Source organism: Cyrtonyx montezumae, unplaced genomic scaffold (assembly GCF_038088225.1).
Source record: "Cyrtonyx montezumae isolate F1298 unplaced genomic scaffold, pur_monq_1.0 scaffold_44, whole genome shotgun sequence".
Classification (NCBI taxonomy): domain Eukaryota; kingdom Metazoa; phylum Chordata; class Aves; order Galliformes; family Odontophoridae; genus Cyrtonyx; species Cyrtonyx montezumae.
Window position 1 is genome coordinate 1174788 of NW_027072050.1, and position 18158 is coordinate 1192945.

At 48.0% G+C, this 18158-nt stretch overlaps 1 protein-coding gene across 3 annotated transcripts in view; it reads left to right on the plus strand.

Moving 5' to 3' along the window:
* Positions 1-5205, plus strand: part of CTXN1 (cortexin 1) — a 47827-nt gene extending 42622 nt beyond the window's left edge. For all 3 annotated transcript variants that reach the window (XM_065747310.1, XM_065747311.1, XM_065747309.1), the window contains exons 2-3: positions 2411-2521; positions 3436-5205. In XM_065747310.1, coding sequence (XP_065603382.1) covers positions 3619-3873 — 255 coding nt within the window. In that variant the 5' untranslated portion in view covers positions 2411-2521; positions 3436-3618 and the 3' untranslated portion in view covers positions 3874-5205. The remainder of the gene's footprint in view (positions 1-2410; positions 2522-3435) is intronic.
* Positions 5206-18158: the final 12953 nt, after the last annotated feature.

The window sequence follows — 18158 nt, forward strand, 5'->3', positions numbered from 1 at the left end:
ACAGTCCCACAGCTCCTGTGCTCACCCTGTGTCTGACCATGGTCTTTCTGTTGGAACAACATCAGGCTAAGCTGAAGAGCTGCCAGGAAAAAAAGCCAGCTCACTTCAGGACCATGGGGATTCTTCATTCCCAAGGCTGTCCCCATCATCATGGTTCACATCCACCTCTGAACCACTGACCTCACTGCTCTCCTCTGCTGCAGAGGCGGAGGACAACCATCTCATCAGATCCTGGGTCCTGGAGTGTCAACTTTCAAGACACAAAACCTTTGAAGATCCTGGAAACCGCAGATCTCACTGCTCTTGCAGAGTGTGAGGAGTCGAGTTCTGCAAGGCACTGTGCTCTGAGCTAGAACATTCTCTACTGACTGGGAAGTGGAAATCAGTGTGCTCTCTGCTCAGCTGGAAAACTCCCTCAGCTCACCTGCTGCCCTCCTGATGTGGTACTCACACCATGGGAATCCACAGCACAGGCAAGGGAGATTCAGAGGCTAGCCAATGTGGGCCTGAGGGAGCCTAAATGACTGCCTGGGCAGCTGCTATCGGGGAAGGTAGGAACAGCCAGAGAAGTCTAATATTTGCAATCTGTACTCATTAAAGATCAGATGATATATATGTCAAAATACCCTGACAGAGAAGTTATGAGAAGTGCTCCCATCTGCCCATGGAACTGCTTGGCTGAGCAGTGCAGCAGTCCCAATCTTTTTACAGAGATCTACCAGCAGATGGTTGGGTTTTGGACCAGCACCATTTCCCCAGGATCAGAGTATATATCTGTGTTTCAAAGGGACTTTTTGTGAGAGCACTATGGAGCAGAATCTTCCAGGGCCACATGTGCCTTTGCCCAATTAGCTATTCCTGTAGATAGTGATGGAGACTTGTCTTTGGAGATAATGACCCTATGTGTTCCCCTGGAGTGATATCTCATGACAGCTGGTGCCTTCCTGAAGCACTACAAGATTGTATCTGGCAGACTCACAGGCTCCACTCTATCTCCAGCACTCCATGCTTGGTTGGGGACGTGTAAACCTCAGCACGATTGGCGCTTAACAACCCAAGGAACTCCTGAATGGAGTCATTCTGGGGGTGACCAACATCCTCTCAATGGGACATTAGATGTAAGTAGTTTCCCTTTGGAGATATGAAGTGGGAGTTTCCCTGCAGTAATGTAACTGACAAATGAGAATAAAGCCCCCACTCAGCCTCAAAGGACATCTGAAGCCTTGACATGTAAGTGGACAGCTGGTGTTAATGGAAGTGTCAAGACAGCTGTTTTGGGGTGGTTGATATTTGGAGGTTCAGAAATACCTTGGCCAAGTATTGGCACAGATGCCAGCTCAGGCTGGAGAGAGTTTTTTTGGTGGTCTTTTGTCCCAGAGGGAGAACTGGGCTGTATTGCATAGTGTTGTACAGATGCCTATCAAGAAAATATTCCACATCTGGCCTAGACATATGCTGGGAAGGGAAAGTACTAAATAACTGGGGTGAAAAGCCAGAGAGCAGTTGTTCTCAGCTCTGTCCAGGTCTGTACCTGTAACCATTTAGCTTCTTTGCTATCCTGCTTTTTTCTGTTTAGGCTTCCCAAGCAAAGACAGAGGGAAGTGGACTTGGCTATTAAGTGCCTCCCACCCCCTGATCATAGACTGTGCTGGTCTGAAAAGTGCAGCGTGCAGGGATCAGCCAATCTTCAACAGGCAGCAGGTCACTTCTGCTGTAGGAAGTTGTGACAGATATCAGAGATGCTGCCTCTCAGAACATCCTTCTGCTGCCATCACCATTTCCATCCACAGAGGCTTTTGTGCTCAGAAACAGGAGTAACTTACCTCTATACAGATCACAGGGCACTGGGTCACTGTCTTGCAACTGACAGCATGCAGGTCGTGGGACTCAGGAAGGTGGACAGAGAACACATCCATCTTTCTCACCTTACTGCTGCTATTGCCCTTTATTTTTCTGCTTTTGTGATATTTAATTATTTTTAAAGCCTGCAAGCACTGTTCCTCTCGGTGTCCCAGGAGGTGCAGATAAAAGAAAGATAGCAGGTGCTCAGCATGAGTCAGGGCTATGTCAAACACGCTGTGGTCCATAACTGGCTGCCTTTTCCCACTGATAGTTGCTCCCAATATTGCTGCCTTGAGGGCAGGGGGCATGCTTGGCTGAATGTCTCCTAGTGGGACATTTCACTGCAGTCTCCACATCTCTAAGAGCACTCAGGCTCCAGGATGGAGCAAGGGGACCTTGGTAAAGATGTTCTCCTACCCAGGAGCTAATGCTGGTCTGACAAGAGACACTGAGAACTGACAGCACTTGCTAACATCAGGAGTGTCTTTGTTGCTTTGCCATGATGGTTAGTGACTGCAGACCTTTTAACTTCTGTTGCTGTCTTTGTTCTTCTGCTTTTCATCCCTAGCCCGAGGAAGCTGGATCCTGGAGATCTTTGCTCAGTGATGTGGCTGTTTGGAGGCAGTATTCTGCTTCTGCTGCAATAGCAATGCTGGTGAAGCCACACAGCTGGAGTGAGGTAGGTGCTTTCATTCTTCAGGACTCAGACCCTTCTGAGCCTGGTGCAAAACTGAAGGGAGTCATTAGCTCAAGAGACATGCAGCAGATGGGCACATCACCCTTGGTGGGAGTGGGCAAACTCTAAGCTGGTGCCCATCTTGTGAGATTTTCAAGACCAGACTAGGTAAAGCCCCGAAAAGCCTGCTCTGACTTGACAGCTGAGGTCCTCCTCAGACTAAATTTTCCTGTGATTTGGGGCAACTCGTCCCAAGTGTTCCTCCAGCAGAAGGCTTCATAGGTGGATGGCCTCTCCAGAGGGTTGATGGGGATTTATGATGAGAGAGGCCAACTCAGCACCAGCAGCCTAAGTTGCCCATCTGCCCCATTCCTTTGTGTCCCTCCTGAGAGACATCAATGCAGCAGTGCTTCCTGAGCTTGCCAGAAAACCAAGCAGCCACTTGTGAATTTGAGCCTTTGAAGTTATAAGGGAGATTTCCTTTTGAAATGTACTCACTTTCTATAAAGCACCTCCTCCATACATTTGTTCTTCCTCCCCTGTTGGCTTTCTTACTTCTGCTGCCAAAAGTAAAAAAAATAACCGCTCTGATTCTTAAATTGATTAAAGCAAAAATGACTCCTGGTGAATGCTGACAGTTTAGAAGCAGGATTTAAAATAATAATAATTAAGAACAGTTTCAAGCTGAGACTATTACTTTTCAATTAAAAAATATTCTTCCTGCATTTCCTGGATGAAAATACATACCAAATTCAGCCCCTGGATATGAATATCACTGTTCCCAAGCTTTTCTCTCAGATATCTGACTGATTGACTGGCTGCATCAGCAAGCATATAACTGCAGTTCTGGCAACAGCTAAGGTGCTCTAGCTGAAGCCTGTGGCCAATTCTTTCTCCATCTCTGCTTTTCCCTCCAGGAGCTCTTGGTCTGTGCAAGAGTGAATCCCGAGCTCCTTGGCTCAGCTTAGCAGTGCTGGTGGCTATGGAGTGACCCGTGCAGGTGGTGCTCCAGGTGTGCAGCGGGAGGCTGGTGCTGGCTGCCCAAGCCCCAATGCGCCCTGTCCCCGTGCTCTCTGCAGCTAGCGTGCCTCACCTCTGCCATGAATGATGCATCAACGATGGATTATGAACTGCTGTCCCCGTCCTTGGTTGAGCACCCGGCCAGCACTGCGGGCATGGATGCTGAGCAGAAAACCGTTTTTGCCTTTGTCATCTTTCTCCTCGTCTTCTTGGTGATGCTGATGGTGCGCTGCTTCCGCATCCTGCTGGACCCCTACAGCCGCATGCCTGCCTCCTCCTGGACTGACCACAAGGAGGGGTTGGAGAGGGGCCAGTTTGACTACGCCTTGGTGTAGAGGGCAGGGATGGGGCGAGCCTGGGTGCTCCGAGTGCCTCCCACCCCAGCTGGCCCCGGCCCCGGCCCCCCCTTCCGCTGTGGTGTTGCCCTGGGCCAGATCGGATACCGTGGGCAGGGAGGCAAGGTCGGGCTCCTGTCTGGGGTGGGTTTTCTAGGGGTTTCTCTCTTTTCTAAGCACTTTTCAGTTCTCTTTGCAGCCTTCAGCACTCTCAGCAAGATGTGTCAGAGGGGTGATGTGACTCTCCGTGGGCCTCGCTGCCCACCGTGCCCTGGGGCAGTGCTGTGTGCCACAGTGAGGGACAGGAGGCAACGGGGCAGGGCATGGCGGGACCTGCCCTCGGCCACAGCCCCCACAGCTCCTGGTCTGGGTATATCTGCCCTGCACCAGGCCGGGTGTTGGATCCCCACCTACTCCTGCCTCCTTCATCACCTCTGTCTGTGTAGTCTAGGGAGTGCTGACTGTGGCCCAGTGTGTGTGTGTGTGTGTGTGTGTGTGTCCCTGTAGCTGAGCTTTGTCTGTGAGGGGTTTATAGGCACCTGACCCAAGTGTTGGCTTTGTTCCTCTCTGTGTGGCAGTCTCACATGCCCCCCACAAGTAAGGGGCAGATGAGACCCCACATGCAGCACCCTTCTGGCCTGCAGCCTACTCTCCGCTTTACACCATCATGACTGCTCCCTGCCAAACTGGTGGAAATGGTCTGAGCAAGGTGCAGTCATGCAGCCATTTGCAGACCTGCCTGGGAGCCCTGTGGGGATCCCTGCAGGGATCAAAAAACCCCACACAGCACTTGGAAGATGGCTCTCATCCAGCCCAGGCCTGGCAGAACCCAGCAGTGCCTCGCTCTGCAGACTGCTGCTCCAGCAGGACCTGGGCAGCCTGAGCGTGCTCCTGCATCTGCGTAGCAGAAAGGCTGTGCAAGCAGCTGAGGGGAGCTATGGCTGTCCCCATAGTGGGGGAGCCTGACTACAGGAACCTCTTGAATAGGAGTGCTGCAGCTGGCCGCGGGGCTAACTAGCAAAAGCTGTGGTGGGGTATGGCTGTGGGCTGGCAAGTTGTGTGCTAAGGGATCTGTGCCTGTGGGGGAGAACTTATTCCTGCTCCACAGAAATAAAGCTGCACTGTGCTAACCCCACACGGCTTTTCCTCTGCTCTGTGATGCGTCCCATTGGGCACTGGGTTGTGTGGGTGCATGTCATTGCTGGGAGTCCCTGGGGTCACATGAGCACTGGGGACAGGGGAAGGTGCAAGGGCTGGCTGCTAGGTGCTGCAGAGCTGCTGCACTCACGGGCAGCTTCGGGCATTTTATGGTCCTGTGCCACAGTCTGAGTTCTTCCCATGGCTGTGCCAGGAGGAACAGAGGGGAAACAGCGAGTTACACTTACATAGCACCTTGCTCTGATAATGCTTCTGCCTGGTCTGCTGGCACGTGTGAAACAGAGCAAGGGACATACATGGAGAAGGGGGAAGTGGCACATGGTGAACATGGGAGCGATGAACCCTGCAGCGCTCTGTGATCCCCCCAGGCCACCCCCAACCCTGCAGGGCAGCAGTGCTGAGGGGACCCAGGCTGGCATATGCTGAGGTGGTCAAGCTTCCTATGCAGGTGAGTGGCTGCAACGTGAAGACTTGAAGCAGCAGGTTTGAGAAAATGGACAAAAATCTCTGATGACTGTCCACCACAATGTAGAAGAGATACAGTGTGTCCTGGAAAGAGTAAAGAACCGTGGAAAGCATCACCAGTGGAACACTTTTTCAGATGGTCACCAGCTGCTACTAGAACTTCACCCTGTTCTTTTACTAATATGCATCACGCCATGCCTTGTTTTGATAATTACCCTGTACATTAAATTTTGGAATGTGGGGAAATACTTATTTGCCATACCCATGAGATGTATATGCAATTGATGTGATTGATAATCCCCACAAGCCACTCCTTGTTCCTTCTGAATATCATGCAACTTGAGTGACTATAGTCACAGAGTGGAGTGTGTAGAATAATTGCTTAAGGTGTAGCATTGTTCACTGGAAATTAAGATGCAGATTATCCACAGTTGTACAAGAGCAGAGGACAGCCTGTATGCCACTAAAAGGCACACTAGGTGAAGTGGAATGGCCAAGTTCTGTGACCCACAGTAGTTCCCTAAGCAGGCTGAGATGTTGGCAACATCAGAGTCAGTGCATCAGTTCTCCTCAGAAGAGCAGTGCTGGTATGGGGATGTGGTTCAGCAAGGCTTTGGACACTGACTCCCACAGCATCATTATAACAAAGCTGAGGAAGTGTGGAGTAGATGAGTGGACGGTGAGGTGGGTTGAGAACTGGCTGACTGGCAGAGCTCAGAGGATTGTGATCGAAGGCGCAGAGTCCAGTTGGAGGCCTGTACTTAACAGTGTTCTTCAGGAGTCGGTGCTGGGCCAGGGTCGATGCTGGGTTCTACTTCTTCATCAATTACCTTGATGAGGGGATAGAGTCCACCCTCAGCAAGTTTGCTGATGATACAAAACTGTGAGGAATGGCTGACACACCAGAAGGCTGTCCTGCCATTCACCAAGACCTGGACAGGCTGGAGAGTTGGGCAGAAAGGAACTGGATGAGGTTCAACAAGAGCAAGTGTAGAATCTTGCACCTAGGAAGAAATAACTGCATGCATCAGTACAGGTTGGGGGATGACCTGCTGGAGAGGAGCTCTGAGGAGAGGGACCTGGGTGTCCTGGTGGATGTCAGGTTGTCCATGAGCCAGCAGTGTGCCCTGGTGGCCAAGAAGGCCAATGGGATCCTGGGGTGCATTACAAGGAGCGTGGCCAGCAGGTCAAGGAAGGTGATCCTCTCCCTCTACTTTGCCCTGGTGAGGTCTCACCTGGAGTACTGTGTCCAGTTCTGGTCTCACTGGTACAAAAAAGACAGGGACCTCCTCAAAAGAGTACAGTGGAGGGCCACAAAGATGATAAAGGACGTGGAACACCTCCATTATGAGGAAAAGCTGAGAGACCTGGGGCTGTTCAGCCTTGAAAAAAGAAGACTCAGAGGGGATCTGATCCATGTATGTAAATATCCAAGGAGGAGGAGGCAAAGGGACAAGGCTGGACTCTTCTCTGCAGTGTGAGGTGATAGGATGAGGGGAAACGGCCACAAACTGTAGCATAGGAAGTTCTGCACACTCACATGTGCATGGGAACTTCTTCACAGTAAACGTGACAGAGCACTGGCACAGGCTGCACATGGAGGTGGTGGAGTCTCCTTCTGTGGAGACATTCAAGACCCACCTGGATGCCTACCTGTGCAAGCTGGACTGGGAGCTGCTTTGGCAGGGGGGGTGGTCTAGATGATTTCTGGTGGTCCTCTCCAACCCCTACAATTCTGTGATTCTGTGGTGATGCTAAACTACTTAGCAAAGTCTGTCATCTTTTTGTCAAAAAGCCATCCTTTGGTGAACTTTGCTCATTGTATGCTTATCATAATACCAATGTAAACCTCCATCCCTAAGGCTTCCTGCCTCCAAGATGTGACCACCCCTCACTGAGCATATGCCCTGGGGATGTTCACGGCCAGGTTGGATGGGAGCTCTGGTCATCTTGATCTGGTGGTTGGCATGCAGCCCACAGCAGGGGTGCTGGAACTTGGTGATCTTTTAGGTTCCTTCCAACCCAAGCCATTCTGGCTCAAGAAGGAGGGAAGATTAGGGTAGATCCCATTGCAGACGGGTCAGACACAGACCATCTCTGGTGTTGGGTAAGATTTGCACACTTGGCTGTGCTGAGTTCCTCCCTAAGAAACTTAGTAATCTCTATGGAGCTGTTTTATACCTTCACGTGCTGGTGGTCAGGCTGTATTACTTGTAGTTCTCTGCACATACTTCATATTATTCTTGGTTAACCTTGTACACTTTGCAATCCAAAGGAAGCTGTCATCTGTTGCTAGTAAACTACACTGTTCACTAAGCCAGCTGTGTGAGTTTTGATTGGATGTGGCCAAAATTCCTTCAGTGCTCCAGCCGTGTGTAATAGCAATGAGACCAACACAATGAGAAGGTGTTAAAAAGAAAGAAGAAAATGAATACTCATCTGCCTGCAAGGATCTAGGCTCACAGCAATACACTCCACAAAGGAGGGATCTCCAACAAGAGATCCTTCCTCAGTGGCAGTCAGACCTTAAATGAGGTCTAAGAGGGGTGCAGCCTGGCTCCACCCCTTCCAGTCACACAGGTGAATTCCCTTCATCTGTGTTCCCAGCAGTTCTGTGTAGCTCTGATTGAACACTGCCAGACAAATGATGAGGGGGTCATGAATCAGCTCATGGAATGCTGTTGGATGAATCAAGCAGGGTGCTACTTGTGAATCCACAATTGCAATAGTTCGTGTGTTGAATGTACCCGGACTTACAGTGCCAAATGGGATCACTCAAAATATTGTCCTTTAATGTAACAGCAACACAGCCTGATCCAGTAGTGTTCGATGTTGCCCATTGCTGCACTGAGCAGTACAGCTTCTATTCTCCATTTGTGGGCTGCTTTGCGTACTGCAAGGATGCAGTGCTGTGTGCCCCACTGCCATCACACTGCTGCTTGTCTATTTCTACACCTACCACCACCCTGCCTAAGCTGCACTGCTTGCCTTCCTGTAGCCATGAGCCTCTTGCACCTCAGTGAGATGCTTATGTGGTCTGTGCTTGTGTTTTGGGGATGTGTTCTGTAGTTGTTCCCTCTGAGTTGCTGGCACTGTGTGCACACAGTTGCTCTGCATTCCCCATCACACCAGCAAGTTACTTTGTGCTGCTTGTCCTATGCAGGTTTCCTTTTGGCTTTGTTTCCTGCCCAGTCATTAAAGAGCTTTGTGTCAGCTGCTTCCATCACCATTAGCTTCAGACAGAGCAAGGTAGGGGCTCTACTCTGCTGCACGCTCATCCCCTCTCCTGGAGCCGTGCCAGCTGCTTGGTGATGGACCTTTTGCTGGTAGCACTGTGTCTGTTCTGGAGCTGCAATGCTTCCTTCATCATTCGCCAAAATCAGTCTCAGAACTGCAGTGCAAGGCTGTGTGAAGAACCAGGGGACAGGGACTGGAGGGGGTGAAGGCTCCAGCAGGTCTCCATGGGGTGAGCTGGAGGCATCTCAGGTCCTGGGGATGGGGGAGAACCTGCTGCACGGATCCTGCCCACCAGAAGGGTCCTTTCTTCTCTGTTCCCAAAGCTCAGAAGCCCACCCATGCTACTAGGGTCCTCCTCCTGGCCCTGCAGTGAGGTGCTGCATTTTGCTGGTGATGCATTGAGCTGTTGCCCAAGCTTTTTGTACAGCTGCAGCAGGCAGGAGGGGGCCCTATTGGGGGCCAAAGGCTTCAGGGACATCATTGGTCTCGTGTGGCAGTGGGGGGCTGAGTGCTGAGCACTCCCAGCCATATGCTCCTCTCCTTACAGCCTCACTGAATGTTGACAGTCACTGCCATGGGTAAGGCTGTAACAGGGGGTGTCCCGTAGCCCCTCCTGGTGAAGCCTGGGTTCTGGGGAAGTCTTGTCCTCGTCCTTATGGGGACACAGCATGGGGCAAAGCACAGACACAGAAGCTTCCAAGATGAGCCTGGCTCACAGGGCAGGATGGGCTCTGTCACAGCCCTGGTTCCCACATGGGTATGTGGTAGCAGTGACACAGACCAGGCTGTTTATCTGCAGTCTTTCTTCTTCCCCACTGCAGGCTTTGCCAGTGTCCTCACCCCTCTGCTACATCCCCAAAGCAGCACTGGCTGCCATCATCACCTCTGTCATGGTCCCCATGTTTGACACTGGGATATTCAGGACAACCTGGAGGAGTAAGTGTGAGGACAAAAGCGGTCACAGTACAGGAAGGTGACTTTGTTGCCCTGAAGTAGGTGGTGGATGTGTATGGGACTACTGGCTTTGAAAGAGAGGAGCAGTAACTAGCTCAGCTGCCCTGACTGGGGTCAGCACAGCTTGATAGCTTATACTGGCACATCCTTGTAGCTTCTAAATGGTCAGGTCCTCAGCCCACACATGACAGATGGCATTTAAAGAGCTGACAGATAGCTCTATTCAAAGTCAGCTCTCAGTGACTGAAATTGGATCACCACTGGAACCAGTTCCCTGCCAAGGAGGGGTTGCCAGCCTCAGCTGTTCAGCTTTAGAAATATTTTCTTTTAACAATGATAGAGATATTTTTCTCTCTGAAATGTCATGCTTTGAAGTAGATATTCCTACTCAAAAAGCCCTTCAGAGCTTAAGGCAAATTAATAAATGCTGAGGGAGTTTTCAGCAGCCAATTAAAGAGTTTTGAGTCACCCCAACCTGTGGTAGGACCTCAGCTTGTGACTTGCTCTGTCCTTTTCCATGTTTTAGGGTATTATGGTTAGGTTGCAGTTGGACTTGATGGTCTTTAAGGTCTTTTCCAACCTGAGCAATTCTATGATTCTGTTTCACCAAGTAGGTAATAGACACTCGAATGCCTCCTGCAGTAATGACAAGCAATAGAAAATCTAAGAACAGGAACTTGAACTAGTTAGTAGCTTGATCGTATCAAGGAGAAATCAGATCTGTCACTAGTTCTCAGCTGCATCTCTCCAGGCTTTGGCTTTGGGTACGTCCATGCTGAATCCTGGCAGCTAGTAAACTGTCAAAAGGAGTATTAAAAAAATAAATAAAAACAAGAAACAGAAACCCAGCAAAAATAAAAAACAACTAACTCACTGGGCTGAGGTCATTGAGATGGAGTTCAACAAGACCAAGTGCCAGGTCCTGCACTTTAGCCACAACAACCCCAGGCAATGCTACAGGCTTGGGGCAGAGTGACTGGAAGACTGTGTGGAAGAGATAGACCTGGGGGTGTTGGTCAGTGCTTGTCTGAACATGAGCCAGCAGAGTGCCCAGGTGGTCAAGAAGGCCAATGGCATCCTGGTTGTGTTGCCTGCAGGAGGAGGGAAGTAATCCCCTCTGTACTCAGATCTGGTGAGGCTGCACCTCGAGACTGTGTTCAGTGTTGGGTCCCTCACTACAAGAAAGACATTGAGGCCCTGGAGTGTGTCCAGAGAAGGTTAATGAAGCTGGTGAGGGATCTGGAGCAAAAGTCTTATGAGGAGAGGCTGAGAACTGTTGTTTAGTCTGGAGGAGGCTCAGGGGTGACCTTATTGCTCTCTACAATTTACCAAAAGAAGGTTGTGGTGAGGTGGAGGTTGGCCTTTTTTCCCACATAACTAGCAATGGGACTAGAGGGAATGGACTCAAGTTGCAGCAGCTAAGGTTCAGATTGGATATTAGGAAAAATTTCTTCTCTGAAAGAGTGGTCAGATGTTGGAATGGGCTGCCCAGGGATGTGGTGGAGTTACTCTCCCTGGAAGTGTTCAAGGAACATGTAGATGTGGTACTGAGGTTGGACTGCATGATCTTGGAGGACTTTTCCAACCTTGATGACTCTATGATTTGATGTTTCTATGATTCAGTGCTTTTATTCCTGAGACATAACTGCACCATATGGGTGTCCTTAGGGCCTTCTACAACCACATGCCTCCCTAGCTCAGGAAAGGTTATTTTTGACTTATATGTGCAGCTGGTTGAAAAGAAGGAACTGACCACGTGTCTGGAGTGCATCTGGGAGTGCTATGTGAGCAACATGGGCTTCTTCCTTCCAAACTGTCTGGATGTCAATACACTTTGAGTCATGAGAGCAGCTTTTCCCATATTGTGAGAACACCCTTTCACACAACTTGAGTGGATACATGCTGAAGGACAGGAGGCTTGCATGAATGTGAATGCTCAAGAATGAAATGTGAAGGCCACAGATCTTGTTGTCAAATGAATATAAGAATGTAGAATAGATATCCTGTTGTTGATGATAAGATGGCACCCAGTGCTGCAATAAAGGGAATACCTGCTTGACATAACTCATTGGTGTGTCAAGTTACTTTGTTGGTTTTCTTGGCTTCAACTTGGTGCATGGCTGAAGACTGTGGCCAGCTTGGAGAGAAAGCATGTCACCAGAGACTTCCCATGGGATCTTCTGTGTTGGTCAGCCCCCCTTATGAAAGCTTTTACAATGTCCTTAACCAATACGAAATGTACTTTGCTGGCCAGACATACAATGATTTGGGACTTGGCACCCACCAGATGAAGTGCTGAGTGCACCCAGTGTTCCATTTGATAGTCATCGAGGGGAAAGGTGTTGTATATAAGTACTTCCCCATCAGCTGATCAACAGTCCAGAAAAGCACTACCTGGATATCAGTCCTGGGCAAGGATCAAAGAAAAACTGTGAAAGAGAGGAAAAAGTGGGTGAGTGGCTTTGTTACAATGTGCCTTACTACTGCAGATCATGGAATGGCTGAAGGGAGTGTGTCTTCTCCGAAAACTCATGGACACGTGAATGCCAGAGCACAGCTGGCATTGCCCAGCCAATGCTACCTTGGACTCTGTGATCTGTCTCTGCACCTCATGGTTGTGTTTATGGCTGATTGACTGGCCAACTTCAAGCAGCAGCAACACACATCTTTTGCACACTTCCTATGAGTTCACATCCACTCTGGGTCTGAGTGTCAGATGGTCTTTATAGAGGTGGGTATCCTGCAGAGTCCTCTCAAAATGCTCTCTGCCTGCCCTGAGGCTTTCAATTTATATTGCTAGTGCTGTGTTATGGCTGCATGAGTAAATTTGTCAGTGACCTTGCCATTTAGGTGTGCAGAGATGGGTGTTCAGCAACTGGGTTGTGCCCTGAAGAATCTCATGCCTGTGTTGTGTGTGAAGCTGTACAGGATGCTTCCTGGCAAGTGGGAGTTTGGGCAGCTATCTCTTGACTTTAAAAGTAGTTCTTTGTTTTGAAAGCAGCACATGACCAGTGAAACAGACCACTGCCTGCATAAAATTCACTGTGAGCTTTTGAACCCTCATTTATTTGTCTGCATCTTGTTGTAAAAATATAGATGCAACTGAGCTGCAGGGAGCCAGAGACCTTGTGTGCTTTCAGTGGGCTAGTTCTGGTTTGCTTTTGCCTTGTGCCAGAACTAAAGAACTTCATCTGACATTGGCTGGAGAATTTCTCCCACTCCTGCCTCACGTGGAAGGAGACAACCTGCTTTCTCTTGGGGTTGTATAAACTTTAGGGAGGGCACACTCTGGGAATAAGCAATTTCTCAAAAACTTGTCTGCCCCTCTGCAGCTGCTCCACAGCCCAGAACTTACAGCACAAAGAGACACTGCTACCCAGCACTGGCCCTGAGTTGGTGTAGCAGCCCCTCTTGATCCCCACAAGTTCATCATTAGTGGCTTTTTTCTTCACCTCTGTGTTGGTTTGGAGGTCGGCATATACAGAGTGCTGCGTAGTGGGAATGCAATTCCAACGAGACAAGAACAGAATACTTGAAGTTTCATGAATAAAACACATAATCATCTTGGAGCCTGTCAGATTACTATTTACTACTTGAACAGCAATGTTTGCCATATCCCCCTTCGTGTGAGGAGGGCCTTAATGCAGTCCTGCTGAAGCTTGCTGATCCAATAACCAATTGAAACCTTGTAAATGCTCAGCCAATACAGTCACTCTTCTCTCTTCGATCATCAGCTCTTCTTATTCAGGTCTGTAGCAGGAACCCAGCTGTACAATCTACCCATCTGCTTCTGGCTATTTTCAGAGAGGTCAATGCCCTGTATTGATTTAGTGACTCAAATCTTCATACCAAGCAGCAGGTAAGATCGTTCTGGGGGCTTGTGACAAACATATTTCACTGACAAGGGTGAGAGAGATGTAAATCATTGGTGGAAGAATGTTTTGTTCTGGTTATGCCTTGATCTGGGCAAATGTGTAGTGTTTTCAAAGCAGGGGAAACACAGCATGGGAAGAAGCTGCTAGTCCTCCTCAGTCTGATGGACAATATATTGCTGGTTTTATTTCTTTCAAATATGTGCTCTCAGTAAAGAGATACTGTGACAAAATTCGCCCGAAACTCTTCACTCCTGAATTCTCCAGACTTGCAGAAATTTGCAGCGTCTCTTGTGATGGATGCATTGCCATCTGTTCTGTCAGGGTGTTGTGGTTTTGTGGTTTTGATGCTGGTATTCCAAATCAGAACATCATGCAGGCAGTTAAGGAGTTAATGCTATTGGGAATAGCAGAGGGTTGGAGCTCCACACCGGACCCCAGGCCCGCTCTCTCTCTCAGCTGCTGTGGAGGTTCAGCACATGTGCTTCCCCTGCAGTTCCTCCCTAAGGTGAGCTCACAGCTTTTGTTTTGGAAACTGTCTCTCTCTCAATTGTTCAGTTTTATTAGATTTACAGGTTTTTTTTCTTTCCTTTCTCTCTCCCTTCTCGGTTTTCCTTGGGTCACTGTCGTGGTTGACACCGTGACACAGGGGATCCTCAAAATATCAACCACAGTGGAGCGCTAATTGAGATAGTTGTTCATACTACAGTTGTCTTGCTGTGCAGGCAGAGCCCCATCCTGCAGCACCTGAGGAATTTGGCATTGTCACCATGCACCATGGTGTTAGAGATGTAACACAAATGGTAGTTCAGCACATTGATAGCTCTTCTATACACCTGCTGGGTCCTCTATAATGTAACCTCAGCACGAGAAACAACAGCTCATTGTTTTAGTTGCATGAGTATTTCAGTGATGCTGGGATTAATTAGCACAGTACCAAGCTTTGGACTGGTACCTTTTCCAAATAATTCTGTGCATGGAGCCATATATGACAAATACTTATACTGATCTTTGTGTGAGCAAGACTGAAAGTACTTGACTGATTACAGTGTGGAAACCTGTGTATTCCAGAGGATAAATGGCTCATGGAGCCATAGGTTGTTAAGATGGAAGGATCTCCTGCTCTGCTTCTTCTGGCTCTCAAGACTTAAGGAAACATGCTGATCTCCACCAGGGACATGGAATCCAGTTCAGGATGTCTCAAGAGTACATAGGCAAGTCTTGACAATACATCACACTCTTTATCTGCATGGCCCCTCCCCTCATTCCCCATTGTAGAATCACAGAATGGCTTAGTTTGGAGAGGACTTCAGATCATCTAGTTCCAAATCATGTGCCATGGGCAGGGTTCCCAGCCACTAGGCTGCCAGGATCACATCCAACCTAGCCTTGGACGCACCCAGAGATGGCACATTTACAATTTCTCTGGGCAACACGTTCCAGCAACCTCAGCACCTGCTGAATAAAAGATGTCTTCCTAACATCTAACCTAAGTCCCCACTCTTTTACTTTAAAGCCATTCCCTCTTGTCCTATCACTATCAGATCATGTAAAAAGTCTAATCCTCTTGCCTGGCAGCTGGAGGTCTGCAATGAGGTCTCCCTGGATCCTTCTCTTCTCTAAGCTAAACAAGACTAACTTCCTCAATCTATCTTCATAGGAGAGGTGCTCCAGCTCTTCAGTCATCTTCTCTGGTCCCTCTCCAACATCTCCACATCCCTGCTGTGCTTGGGCACCACAGGCTTGGACACAGTACTCCAGATGGGGCCTCATGAGGGCAGAGTAGAGAGGGACAATTACCACCCTACCCTACTGGACACCTTTCTCAGGCCTTCCAGGCTGCAAGCACACACTGCTGGTTCATGACCAGCTTTTCATCCATGAAGACCCACAACTCTTTCTCCACAGGGCTGCTCTCAATGAGTTCTCCTCCTAGTTTGTAAGCATATCTGTGATTGCTTCAACCCAAGTGCAACACCTTGCACTTGGCCTTGTTAAACCTCATTAGGTTCATGTGTGTCCACCTTTCAAGCTTGTCCAGGTCCCTCTGGAAGGTGTCCTTTCCTTCTACTGTGTCAAATGCACAATCAGCTTGGTGTCATCATCAAACCTGATGAGAGTGCACTCAAGCCCACTGTCTATGTATTTGATAAAAATGTTGAAGATCTCTGGTCCCCAGATGGACTCTTGTGGGGAAAATACTTGTGACCTCCACCTGGACATACAGCCAATGACAACAACGCTTTGTCTATGACCTTCCAACCAATTCTTTATCCAATGAATAATCTACTCTTCAAATCTGTCCCTCTCCAATTTAGAGATAAGGATGTAGTATGGGACCATGTCAAAGGCCTTGCACAGGTCCACGTAGATGACGTCAGTTGCCCTTCCTTTGTCCACCGATGTTATCACTCCATCATAAAAGGCCATGATAAGGAACAAGTGAGCAGCTTCTACAGTAAAGGACTGATTAATATATTCCTTTGTCACCTTTATTTCTCCTTAGCACTCTTTCCTGCCTACAGTCCCAGAAGATATAATGGCTCAAGCAAGAGCCTGGGAAGGAATGTGCTGGTACAGTGCTTCTGACTGGCTTTGAAGGAAATTGAAGAATCCTTGTTTTTGAATGAAGCAATTCCTCATGTGAGCACAGACATACTCCTCAGCATGACTTATCCTTGTAACTTAGGAGCTGTAGCTACAGCTCTTGCAGGTAATGGACCAAAGTGTACTGAGAGTCTCAAGCTTATAGGATGGGGACCTGGGCAGCTTGATCAGGTGGGAGGCAACCTTGGCCATGGCAGAGATTTTGGAACTAGATGATTTTTAAGTTCTTTTCCAGTTTAAGCCATTCTATCCTTCTATTAAATCTAGGAAATAAGTCAGGAAGAGGTCATTTATCCAGTACAAAGCAGTTTTCTAATTAACCAGGTAAAGCATGGATTTCTGCTTCATTCTCTCTCTGTTCTTACACTGGAATTCAGAGTTACCACTTTATTTTTTGCTTGTGTGACAAGGCTGTGGAGATTAGCTGCTGTCTTCACTGTGGTTCTGAAGCTGGAGGGCAAAATCGTAAGTCACTGTCTGGCTTTCAACAATTCCAGTATGCTTTGATCATTAACTTTCTTGGTGCCAAAAGATGTAGTATTTGCCTGTCATGTTTTCAGGACAGAAGATATTCTCTGCCTGAAAGGCTGCATGTGGGGTTTTCCGTTAGCTCACACATTGGCCTCTGGGAGGTGGAACAAGCCATGAAGATTGCTGGTATAACTCTGGATTTGCAAAACCTACATTAAAATAAGTGCTTGTCGAGCTTCTAGTTTTAAGGTTTTCAACTGTCTGCTCATCCAAGCTGAGATAAGTTATGTGGTTTTATACTACAATATAAAAAAAGGCTACATTTCCAGATTATGGAGACTGCAGTACTTCTACCAAAACTCCAAGAGCTATGATATGTGATCCCTCCTTGATTACCTGGATTTGCTCTTCCTGTCCTTGCAAAACAAAACAAAACAAAACAAAACAAAAACAAACAAACAAACAAACAAACAAAAACCAACCAACCAAACCCTAAAAACAAAAGACAAAAACAAAAACCAACATTAAAATTGCTAAGTTTAATGGCAGTGGCTTCTCATGTGTTCAGCATGGAGCTGGCTAGTCCTGCCCCACAGGGCTGGGTGTTGCCTCTTTCATATAAAGTGTAAGAAGAAGAAATGTCCAACAAAAAGTAGTCAGCCAGCAAAACCATGGGAGTTGACTTACTTGGTCCAAAACTTACTGAAAATCTTCCTTTTCCTGTAGTATTTTATTTGTCACTTTTTATGTCAGTCAGAGACATTACTGGGTATGAATAACCTCATTTGTTTCCTGTCAAGGCACAAGTTACTGTATTTTCCAACAGGAATAATTAAGACAGAACTCAAACTGGCCACGTGGGGATGCACAGTATAGAAAAGGACTGGGAATGTCTGATCGACCCATGTCCCCCGTTTTCGTCCTTCTGATACACTTGCACACATATTTAACATTGTTGGTGGTAGCCACAAAAGTTCCTCAGGTAACTTCCAGTAATAGTTTCAAGTGGCCACATGAAATGCAGTTAAATCTTCGCATGCTGCTGCCTCTTTTCATCATGTTACATAGTGACTAAGGCAGTCTTTGAAGATGCAAGATGCAAATTCACTGCCTTCCTTGCCCAGGAGTGGTTTTGGTTTCATCGTGCAGTTGCATGCACTCGTGTGCTGTTATTTGTTCAAGTGGTAGGACTCCTTTGGATGGAGAAGAGACTTTCTGATAAGACTGGAAGTTCTGCATGCCTTGTGCTTGATCTGGATGTTGTTGACTATACTCATTCTTGCTGTTTTCCACTCTTTAGTCACTGCAAAGTATTATCAAGACACCAGAGTGCAACTCAGCAATCTTTGTGCAGTAGCATATACACAAATACTTGGCACAGCTGACAAAAATTTTGGGAAAGAGTGTGGATGAGGCTATTAACACCCTTCACCTTGTCCTACGCAGCCTCATCAGGGATCCCTGTCAGCACCCAGGGCAGTGTAAGGAAAGTACAACCATATCACACCTGCAAGCATTTTA